Here is a 12,474-nt window from a genome sequence, read left to right on the forward strand (position 1 = left end):
TTAAACTTGCCAACTGGACCACTTTTATTTTAAGGATGAATACGAATCTGCTGTTTTAGAAAAATTTGACTCACTGAAATTGAGAAGTTTACTACCACTGACACAATTTGTATATTTTTTTTTCACTCTAAACCCTGACTCCAAGGCCGATTGTATTATTGAAACTTCTTCGAAAATTCCTAATCGCTAATTGGCAAAAAACTCCAATAATATTGCATATCAAACCGTCATCTCTACCGACGTATTCAAAAAATTCCATCATCCAAGTTTATCTATGCGTAGTACCGAACAGACTCGGATGCACTCCACAAATTTGTAAACCAAATGTTAATTCGTCAACGCATGGTTGAGGAAACTTTAACCCTAGTCACCAGTCATCGCTGCTCAACACTGCCACCATGGATAAATTCGCCGACTTCGTACCAGCTAAAAACACTGGGCACTTTAAAACGTAGTTACAAAAAAGGCCGAAGCTCTCTTTTTCTATTCTTATCAAAATTAAATGCTAGGGAAAACTATAGGAGATCTGATTGAAGAAGACAAGGCGTCTTTTGAAGAAAGAGTCTTCCAAAATTGTCTCTTCAAAAATACCTAAAACCGCTTGAAAGAAACCTGGCATTTCCTGACGAAATGTATCGGGAAAGAACAGAGAAACGGCTAAAGTTCACAGGAGAAGGGCGACGACGACCTTGAGAATGGCTAACTATTCAACAATTTTTTTGTCAGCGTCCTCAACAGAAAAAGACAAATCAGTACAACACAGAGAGTAAACAATGTCAGTGCTCAACAACATTCATCTAACAGAAGAAGAAATCAAGTTTGTCCGTTCAAAACCTGATGTCAAGATTTTATGTGGCCCCGACAAAATTGGTATTATTGTCTTGGAAAATGCTCCATTTATTCAAATCTTTACGGCTCATCTTCCAGATATGCTCAATGAGGGATGTTAACCAGATCAATAGAAATTCAGTGAAATTTTCAATATTTACAAACAAAGAGCAAAGCAGACATCACTCATATTGCCTCTATCACTCTTATCCAGTAATTGAAATTCAACTCAGAGATAGGCAATATGGTTCTCATTCAAAAACATCAGTTGTTCTCCAGGTCCTATTCTCCCTAAATGAAGTTAACCTCAAAATGGATAGCGGAAAAATAGAAAACGCTGATGCATTTAACGTCGATTTCTGCAAAGCTTTTGATAAAATAAACCAAAACAAACACTTGACGAAATTTGATTGCTTCGGAGTTGACGGAAAACTAACTCAACAACTGGAAAGCTATATCAGTGGAAGAGAACAGCGTGCCAAAGTAAGAAACGCGAAGTCCGACCCGTTAACGGTCACAAGTGGCGTCCCACAGGGATCCATCCTGAGACCCCGTTTCTTAGTTTACGTAAACGACCATCTATATCGATGACGGCAAACTCCTCCAACGGCTACGCAGACGAATTAAAAAAAATTGATCATCATCAGACAATCAGAATCACTGCCCAACAGAATCAACTAACGGATTCTGTACAGCCTTATGTCTCTTAATGAAGACAAAAGCAAGTACTTATGCATCAAGGGCAAAATGCATAAACACGAGGAAAGTTCACTCAAAAAAGTGACAACCAAAAAAGACCTCGGAGTAATAATCTCCAACATTATTTCTTGGACTGACCATTGTGCGAGAAGAGTCAGCTAAACATGGAGATCTTTCTTTTTTCTAAAGAAAAACTGCTCAAAAAAGTCTAGAATCTGGATAAAACTAATACGGATACGTCGGCTATGTGATACCTGTCCTGGCGTAAGCATCATCGGTCCAGTACCCTATGAAAAACAGAATTGAAGGCACTAGAACATGTACAGCAAAAAACGACTGAATGGATATCCGAGAGTCAGAAACAGTACAGAGAATGCCTTGTAGAACTGAAACCGCTTCCCATCTCTATGTACATAGAACTGCACGGTGTTCTTTTCTTGCTAGCTGTAAATAGAGGCAATTACTACGCTCCCTAAGACGCACTATCTAAAATAAGTCAATTCGGAATTCGTCGAGACCTGGAATTTGAAGTCCCGAAACATTTTGCAACATCTTGCGGCGACACACCACGAATGGACTGAACAAACAGACACTCACAAAGATGTACACCGAATTCGTCAACAGAAGCTGCAACGAAATTGATTCTCCAGGAGGATTTGATGTTCGTGTTGCTCATGCAACCCGCTTAAGAAAGTCGTGCCATTTGAAAACTCAAGGGTCAACAACCCCTGGATGGAATCCTAAATTGGCAGCCAAACCAACAAAGTGACAACTCAGCTGCAAAAAAAGCCTCGTTATGTTTCCAGATACAACAAAATGATACGTCCCACATCAAAATCAACATCATCATCAACATAGCAGCAACATCAACAACAACAACAACAACAACAACAACAACAACAACAACAACAACAACAACAACAACAACAACAACAACAACAACAACAACAACAACAACAACAACAACAACAACAACAACAACAACAACAACAACAACAACAACAACAACAACAACAACAACAACAACAACAACAACAACAACAACAACAACAACAACAACAACAACAACAACAACAACAACAACAACAACAACAACAACAACAACAACAACAACAACAACAACAACAACAACAACAACAACAACAACAACAACAACAACAACAACAACAACAACAACAACAACAACAACAACAACAACAACAACAACAACAACAACAACAACAACAACAACAACAACAACAACAACAACAACAACAACAACAACAACAACAACAACAACAACAACAACAACAACAACAACAACAACAACAACAACAACAACAACAACAACAACAACAACAACAACAACAACAACAACAACAACAACAACAACAACAACAACAACAACAACAACAACAACAACAACAACAACAACAACAACAACAACAACAACAACAACAACAACAACAACAACAACAACAACAACAACAACAACAACAACAACAACAACAACAACAACAACAACAACAACAACAACAACAACAACAACAACAACAACAACAACAACAACAACAACAACAACAACAACAACAACAACAACAACAACAACAACAACAACAACAACAACAACAACAACAACAACAACAACAACAACAACAACAACAACAACAACAACAACAACAACAACAACAACAACAACTGCCTCAACAACTAAGACATCAAGCACAACCACACCAACCACAACAACCACAAAAATTATCAATCTCAGCACATCAAAATCAACATCATCATCAACATAACAGCAACATCAACAACAACAACAACAACAACAACAACAACAACAACAACAACAACAACAACAACAACAACAACAACAACAACAACAACAACAACAACAACAACAACAACAACAACAACAACAACTGCCTCAACAACTAAGACATCAAGCACAACCACACCAACCACAAAAATATCAATCTCAGCACCAGGAGCTAAAACAGTAGTACATCCAACATCAACAAACAGAACAATCACCAGTATTAATTTGAATTTTGACAAACCAAAAAACTCAATCAGTGACCATCAAACCGATGCGAATCTCATAAATTTCGAAACTCAACGGAATGCTCCAACATCAGACCAACTTCCAATCCCGCGTGACCCTTCACATGTCAAAGAAGGAGTAAGGATAGTACCACCAATGATTTGTAAATGACAATCAAAGATTGGACACCAATTTCTGTCTGTCAAAACAAAAAGAGCCGTAACGACAGGGATATCCATAATAATACTCGTTTTTTTCATTAACCTATACTCTGTGTCTTAAAGGCATATAAACTCAATTTCAAGTAGAGAAAACCAATAAGTTTGTGGCAAACCTTATAACTTAATCTGCCAAGTGCCGAAAATCAAACATCCAATAACTCATTGTCACCAGAGTGGAACAGATTGCGTATTAAATATAGGCGCCACCAATGCACGACTTACGATTAAGAATCCACACTATGAACGTATATGTATGTATATGGACGTTCCTTACGAATCTCCCACAGTCTTACCTGTGCCAACAGAAATTCCTACGGATAACAACTATAACAACTATATGAATATTTTGTGAAAGAGACAGAGATACAAGAACTCCGTGAAGCTGTCTGTGTAAGGATGAGCTCTTACTTAACCATAGCTTCAGGTTGAGCATAGCCTGACTAATGTTGGCTGCAATGATAGGTACCACAGTTTTTGGTGCATTTGATGTTATATTTATACATACAGGGTACTCAAAACTCAGGTTAAAAGTACCCATGAACCGCGAAACAGCACCATTTATTTTGGTTTATGAAAAGAATTTGGTTGGATGCAGGTCTGTATATGAAAAGAGTTTGGATGTATGCATGAAAAGAATTTGGATGGACGCAGGTTTGTAAATGAAAAGAATTTGGATGGACACAGGTTTGTATATGAAAAGAATTTCGCTGGATGAAGGTTTGTATGAAAAGAATTTGGATGGAACTAAGAAAAAAATTAACCTAGACTTTAACTAGGGTCCTCGACCGTGTAATTTAATTCAATATTTACCCCCCCCCCCCCCCCTCCACACACACACACACACACACATGGAATTAATAGGTCTTTTCATAAATTCCAGGTCTTGACTAGGGACGTGAAAGTTTCAGACGCAAAAAAAGTGGCTATAGTGCTTTAACTTTAACTAGGGTCCTCGACCGTGTAATTTAATTCAATATTTACCCCCCCCCCCCCCCCTCCACACACACACACACACACACACACACACACACACATGGAATTAATAGGTCTTTTCATAAATTCCAGGTCTCGACTAGGGACGTGAAAGTTTCAGACGCAAAAAAAGTGGCTATAGTCACCAAAAAGAGCAATGTTGCTCATAAGAGATCAGTCTGAAATGTGGGAAATAATAAGAAAAGGGGCAGTTGAGAACAGGCTACTGTAGGCCTAATGCTGTTCCGCTGCGACAACTCCAGCTGTCATTCATATGGGCTGGAAAAATGCTAAGAAAAAGACCCGAGACGGACAGTGTCCCAGGAAGAAGTGCGCGACCCAAGCCAGCCATGGTCAGACCAACTCGAGGGTAATACGCAACCGCTCCAGAGTCTTCACTATTAACGGTCTGGACAGCGTGATCAGAACCCCATCCATATTCTGCACGGTCTGATCAGGGCACTACCTAAGATCTGGACAGCCTGATCAGAGCCCCGCCCAGAGTCTGATTAGTTGTATGACATGGTCTGGATAGTCTGATCAGAGCTCTCTGCAGAGTCTACGGTCTGATCAGAAACCTTTCCAGAGTCTGGAACGTCTGCTCAGAACCAAGAGGTCCAACCGATAAAACACCAGTCCCCCGAAAAAAGAAGAGATAATTGCTCCCAAGGGGACTGTTTTTTGCGGAGCAATTCCCAATTATAGTTGGTGAACATCAAAGACAACGCAAAAGACTAAGCTTTGGTAATTGCTGTCAAGCTGAAAAATTGTCATTGTTCGGATAAATATTTTCCACTAAAGAACTCAAAATCCATATACATAAAATAAAGTCTAGTTTTCTGGAAAAATTACATTATACAAATGATTACTGTTACTTCAACAGTTAAATGTGTCGGTCAGGGTACCCCTAGTGCGCGACTGAATTGAGCCCCCCATCCGCAACTCAAGCTTGTCTGGCACCCTTCAGTGCGCGAATCAGTCACTCTGGCATCCCCCGTGTGCGACGGAAGTCGATTTGGCACCCCAGTGTGGCACTCAAGGCTGACTGATCAGAACTGATTTTGGTCTGGATGGTCTGATTAGAGCTGGTTTGGGTCGCGCACCTCGTACTGGGGTACAATACAGTACGTCATCACTAATAGCAATCACAAGAAGTCTGTGAAACAAATCCCAAGGCCTTCGAGAATTCACTTTCTCTAAAGAGCCGTACCTTAGAAAAACAAAAAACTGCCGAGGAAAGCATAAACTTGAAGGAAGAGATGACGATGCTAAAAAAGGTCAAATATAAAAAGAAACTGTCGCCAACTAACATCTTTTGCAGAACGTTTGCTTGCGTCCTAGTCTCCACATTCTACAGATATGTTTTTTGTTGTTCGCTCTGACAATTAGTACAATGTCTCTGACAAGTTTATCGCCCTTTGTTAGGGGTCTTCGCAATTCAATATTATTGTCTGTTGTGATATCCGAACCAAGTTTGATTTTTTATGAGTGTCCTTTTGCCTTCTACAACTATTGACTATATTCATCTCCACTAGTTCTCCTGCGTTAGAAATACATTCAGCAGGTCATTAATACTCTTGGTAGGGCATATTTCTTACAACTACGAGCAGTAGTATGACAAGGGTATGGTAACTTCAACAACTACAAATTTAGACGTCACTTCCAATAGCAACATCAACTCAACAAAGATAAAGGATGTAAACAAAATATTAAATGAAACTGTAGGTTTTTTTTTCTTTCGTACACTTTTCCTTTTTAAAAATCGGGGTGAGCTGAATTTATTGAGAGCCGTGAAATAGAACGGATAAACAACCCATCAAAGAGAACGAACATGTTTCTACACGTTTATTACCACTACTACCAATATGAGCTAAACAAACGATCGCACACTACGACTGATAACGGTTTATTATTAGAACCGTGCACTTCTAAATAATACATAAATCGCATTAAAGGCATGGGTCACCTCAATAAGGCTCAAGATGGCAAAAACGAGTTTATCGGCGAATGTGGCATTGATTTGTAAAAAAAAAATTGATGGTTGACGATTAGAACTTACAGTTGCTCTAAGATAGCGTTCCACCAAGCTCAAAAAACGGCATTGCTTCAGGGTTAAGATCAATAGACTTCTATGACAGCCCCTGCAAAAGCACAAGTTGCAGCGGTTTGTGAGAAAAACATAAACGCGCGCTTTAAGAACCAATAATCGATGCTTTTAGTTTTCAAGATTTTTTTTCTGCTTTTCAGAGACTGAGTAAATATATCTTGTCCTAATGACGAGTAAAATCTCTTTTATTTCCCTCATAAATCTATTCTAATTTCAACAAATCTGCAAAAAGTGTTTCAAACTATACATGTCGGTCTTTTTGCCACAATATCAGCATCAAGATCATAAAGAGATAGTATGGACGACCGAAATTCCTTCCTAACTAGAGGAGCTCGAACAGCGCGTAATTAATAGATTTCCTTAGCTAATTATTATTTTTTTGTGAGCTGTCTTTCAGTTCTAAACTATGTTCAGTTTGAGACATTGCACAAAACTTCTCAGGCGTATATCTTTGCCTTCGATTTGTTTTTTATCAGTCTCCACTGACAAACATAATAAATCCCCTATGGTTTGATCTGTAGCAGCTAATCCAGTCATGTTTGACAATACTCTGTCCGGGGTAAAGGCGTTGGAAAGCTATCCAAAGTATATTCAAAACCCTTTTACCTCAAATAATACGAATCATCTTTCTAACATTTGGGATTGCTCAATAGTCTGAAATGGTACTAATTGGCTTCAACAAATAGAGCGTTACTATTCAACAGTTAGACCTGGACTAGGGTTCATTATGAAATTTGACGAAAGATTAGCACGAAAACGGTTGAGAGCCAGTTGGAAACTAAGTCCAATAATTTGCTTGAGTAAATCAGTGATTCGAAGTCAGTAATTCAGGTCAAGGAAAAAAGTGCAAGAAAATATAAGCCTCGACCTGAGCTACATTTTCCGACCTCTGTGCAAAGCGGTCAATCTGTTTTGCACAGATCTGTTTTGCTGGCATTTGCCATGCATTTCTGAATCAGTATTCGAAAGCGTGTCTTGATAAACATTCACATTGCGGTTGTCTCTGAACCCCTAGCTATATAAAAGCATACTCAAATGCTAAAGAAAGGGTTAATTTTGATAATTTTTTTATAGCTAGATATTGTTCCATTACGTAGCAAACCCTTCATGTAACGAATTGTTGGTTAATACGTTTTCCAACATGGCGTTTTCAACTTTCTGAAAACTTTATTGGGCCGGCTGATCAAGTGTGGAAAATCGCTATTGTCAGCCAGATTTTACAATCCAATACATATTTTTAGTTGGCTACTCCTTCTTGCTTCAAATTTTCCATTCTTCTCATAAACTTCCGAACTTCTATTGTATGCAGAACGCCTGTTTTTTTTTAAATATTTTTTTATTGAAATAGATCTCCATACTACTATAATGGGAAAGGACAATCAACGTCAAAACGGAAAGTCAGAAAATTATGATATGTGCTCAAATGTTCTTGCACGACACACAAAGTGTTTAATCATTAATTAAAATAGTTACTTAATTCAATCAATCAGTTACTGAAGCTCTGTACAGATAAAATAAATGCCGCATGTTCAGTTGATTCTCCTATGAAATGACGCATGATTTGCTTTCCTTGTTTTCCGTTTCTCTTCGTCTATCCGAATCCTGAAATGAGAATTAAGTCCAGGTAAGTCAATAATGTCAGAACACAACAAATACTGGATTCTAGTCAAGGACAATCGGTCGTATTCCAATAAGACGATTCTACCCGGGTCAAAGATTTGACAAAATCAAGTAATTAACTAACCGCTGCTGAAAAATTTTTAGCGTATAAATCTTACTCAATTATGCGCTTAGTGTGCCAAATTCCAATATTAAATTCCCATCCTTTTCACGCCAATTTATTTACCCCCCCCCCCCCCCTTAAAACGATATCTTTTTGCCCTATAGTTTTTCGCCTCACAACATTTTCACCTCAAAACCCTTTCTTCAAATCTTACGAATCATTAATTTTGAGCATTTATTCCTATACTCTTTCTTACATTCTAGATTGTGTTTTAAATTGTTCAATGATATAAAATAATATTGATTCGCCTCAAAAAGTAGAGCATGTTTATTGTGTAACCGTTAGCCCTTAGCTAGGGTCCAATATGAATTTCATGAAAGATTAGTACGAAAACGATTGAGAGCCAGATGGAAACTAACAGTGCAACAAATTGATTGAGTAAATCAGTGATTTGAATTCGGTTAATGCAACTAAGTAAGTAACCTAGGAGTCAATGAAAGCTTTTTTAGATGTTTAAATCAAGCACCATTCGTTTCAATCAATAACAAATAAATCAGAAATTCAGGCGAAGGAAAAAAGTGCAAGAAAATATATGCCTCGACCTGAACTACATTTTTTTGACCTCTACGCAAAGGGGTCGTTCGACAGCCTCTGTTTTGATGGCATTTGCCATGCACTTCTGGATCAGTATTAAAAGCGTGTCTTGATAAACAATGCGGTTGTCTTTGAACCCCTAGTTATTATTTTTTCAGTTAATCCAAAGTAAACTCATAGTCGCGACCTGTACTAATGGTGTTATTTTAAGCATAATTTAGGTGTGCCCTATATGCGATTTCAAGCGTACAATGCTAATAGAGGACTCGCTATCAGAGCTTGATTGGGAGCCTCGCTTTTCTTTCTTGTTATTCTTGTGCTTCTTATCAGAACTTTCTTGGTGCATTGGGGCGGCGTGTGCTTGGTGGTGTTGATATGCTTGCTGCTGTTGGTATGCTTGCTGTTGTTGTTGTTGGTATGCCTGTTGTTGTTGATATGGGTTTTGGTATGGGCTTTGTTGATACTGGTTTTGATACGGATTCTGTTGATATGGGTACTGTTGTTGTTGTTGTTGATACGCCTGGTGTTGTTGCGGATGTTGAGCGTGAGCCGGGGGAGGATGTCCCTGCACACGCGCATTCGGATCAGTAGAACCATTCTAAAGCAGAAAGGGATGGAAAAGATATTAGTATTCCAGTCATATTATTGTTAGGGAAAGAATTATAGGATCATCCTTGTCATAATGTACAAACAACCGGTTAAAATGCAGAATAAAGATGACAATATTATATGTCGGTTACTGGGAGGTCCTTTGTTCACGAGTGATCACTTTTCTGGCCAACCTTCTGAATGATGACATAATCGGCAAACGGTAAGACCTCATCGCACCTTCTAACACTTCTGAGAAGTCTGCCCACTGCAGACTTCTCTTCCCAGTTTGGGGAAATATGACTCGTTCCAAATTTTAGTACATGAGACCCAGGGACAACAGTTTTAGGCGTTCGTTTTTTATTCAACTCAAATTTAATACAACTGTCCCTCAGCAGGGATGCTTCTTAAAAAAACAATCGTTCAAGAGCATTAGTTATTAGTAATTTACACGCGGAAGCCTTCAGAAGATAATCAGAGCTGATATTCACAATCAGGTTAAAAAACAATTTCACGCCATGTGACCAAAAAATTGGATCAGATAGTGTTATAATTGCAAATCTTTTTGAAGAGAGTTAGTTATACATGGGTGCACTTGTGGGTTATACCTCAATCTGTTTCTGAAGGCTACGATTGGACTGTTCTACTCGACTGACCATATTTGTCATTTCTCTGTATAATTGCTGAGTCTCCTCTGAGGGGGGAGCAGGAACAGCCCCGCCTGACTGACTCGGAGGGACCATGCGCGCAGCCTTAATAATCCAATCAAAACTGTTGCTAGTATGAACAAATCTGAGAAAATCATTTACACTCTTTGACAAAAAAAATGTTTCTGGGTGGAAAAACTTGTGACAGAAGGATAACTACGTACCACACTACAAATGAGCATTAAATTGCGATACAGCCATATTGCCATATTGAAAATCTATAAAGCAGAGGCAAACAAATTTTAAACTTGGAAATTCTTTTGTAAAGAAGAAAGCCAAAACTATCAAAATGGTTGAAACAGCATAGCAGCATAATGAAAGAGGCTGTTATATTAAAAAAAAACACAAAACGAAATTGCTTCAAAGTCAATTCCTCGTGAGCAACTATACCATATAAACAGCTTTTACATATAGAGGGTCACAATATGAACATTAACGGGTTACTCGAGAACATTTTGAAGTTAATGTCAGATTGTCTTCAGTTGAAACACAACACATAGAACAAATGACGACAGAGATGGAACTCAGAAGGTAAGTAAAGTAAAAACATTACATAAATCAGCTTTAAAAAACAAGGAGGCCCGGTCTCTGATCCTATTTTGCCATCTGATGCTAATTTGACTGTTATTACGTTTCATTTTAAAAAAGAAAATAGACATCGACTTCTCATTGTAATTAATGTGTTGTTGCTGTTTGATTTTGCTGTTTGTCTTGCCTCTTAGTCTCAATAATGGCAGGTCTCATTATCCCTCTAATGCATCATTATTTAAACTATTTAGTGTTTTGAGTTGAAAACAACATTTTTAAACTCGTAAATCAATTAGGTACGAAAAAAAGTCAATTTTTGAAAGGTTTCTTTTTCTTCACCATTTGTTAAACAATTGAGTGAAAAATTTGGATGGGCAGGAAGGATCGCTAAATTTTAATACCATCAGGTGCTCAAGTTTTTTGCTTGAAAATGGAGAGTTGACAAAAGTTTGGTACAACAATGAGAGCAAGGTCGAGGTATAGATTTTATCTCACTGCACAAATAACAGTAAATGCTATAAATTTATCTAAAACGCGCTCAACGCCGTAAAAAAAATCACTGCACATCTGAATTTATTACCCTTTTACAGGTGATTTTACAAACATTAGTCTCTGGCGTTATCAGATTATCTTAGGGATGTCATAAATAAACTGAAAAGGTTTCCAAAACTAATTATAACGGAACCCCAATAATACTCAAATCTAACTTACGAGACATTTTTAGAACATCAAAAATATCTGTGTATTTTTTATAGATAATTACTATTAACACTATCAAACATTTGAGAAAACACTAACAAACAATGTTTTCAGCTCCAACATTTAAAAGGACTTTATCATACGAAATTCTTTAGACGTTTCAGAGACCAGGAAAAAAGAGCTCTAATAAAAATTTCCCTGTTTTATTGATATTTAATTGTGAAATAAATGTCGACTAAAATTTTTTTTTAAATCTTCCCAACGATTCCTTGGCTGAGATGACAAATTGAGCCTAAATTGACTGAAATTGACACATCAAGTCTGAACAATGCAACTAAAAAGTAAATAAAACAATGCGTGGTCGATAGTACGGGTCAAAAGAATTCAATAAGTTGAATTTTAAGATAAAATTGGAACTGAAAATATACTCGTGCTTATAATAGTTATCTATGCGAAAAAATACATAGAAAGTTTAGGTTAGCTAAAAATATTTTACTTGATTGACATGTGAATAGATCTTAGTTCCGAATCCCGGAGGTGGTTTTCTATTTTCATCAACATTTCAAGAGAATCATATATGGCCTAGATACAATAAAATTCATTTGTTGGAGGTCAGTGGATGTTGGAATCAGTTTTCGCTGCGTGGGAGAATTTAGATCTGACATCTGATTGATAGGTCAATAAAATAATGATAGCGCCAAAACAAAATTAGAATCGAGTTTAGTTTTGTGATCATTACTTATCGACTTAGCAACAAAGTTCGTCAGGTAAGTTCTTCTTTCGTT

The 12,474-nt window shown here is 37.6% G+C and overlaps 1 protein-coding gene across 5 annotated transcripts in view; it reads right to left on the bottom strand.

The window, feature by feature from the left end:
• Nucleotides 1-8,167: 8,167 nt before the first annotated feature.
• Nucleotides 8,168-12,474, bottom strand: part of LOC142342532 (kinesin-like protein KIF28) — a 41,398-nt gene continuing 37,091 nt past the window's right edge. For 2 of the 5 annotated variants that reach the window (XM_075393888.1, XM_075393895.1), the window contains 2 exons: nt 9,418-9,765; nt 8,168-8,452 (listed from right to left, as the gene is read on the bottom strand). In XM_075393888.1, the coding sequence (XP_075250003.1) occupies nt 8,393-8,452; nt 9,418-9,765 (408 nt within the window). In that variant the 3' untranslated portion in view covers nt 8,168-8,392. Of the gene's footprint in view, nt 8,453-9,417; nt 9,766-10,363; nt 10,508-12,474 lie in introns of all 5 variants that reach the window. The other 3 variants (XM_075393903.1, XM_075393913.1, XM_075393921.1) reach the window with 2 other exon arrangements.

This window comes from Convolutriloba macropyga, chromosome 1 (genome assembly GCF_964194025.1).
Source record: "Convolutriloba macropyga chromosome 1, txConMacr16.3, whole genome shotgun sequence".
NCBI lineage: Eukaryota > Metazoa > Xenacoelomorpha > Acoela > Convolutidae > Convolutriloba > Convolutriloba macropyga.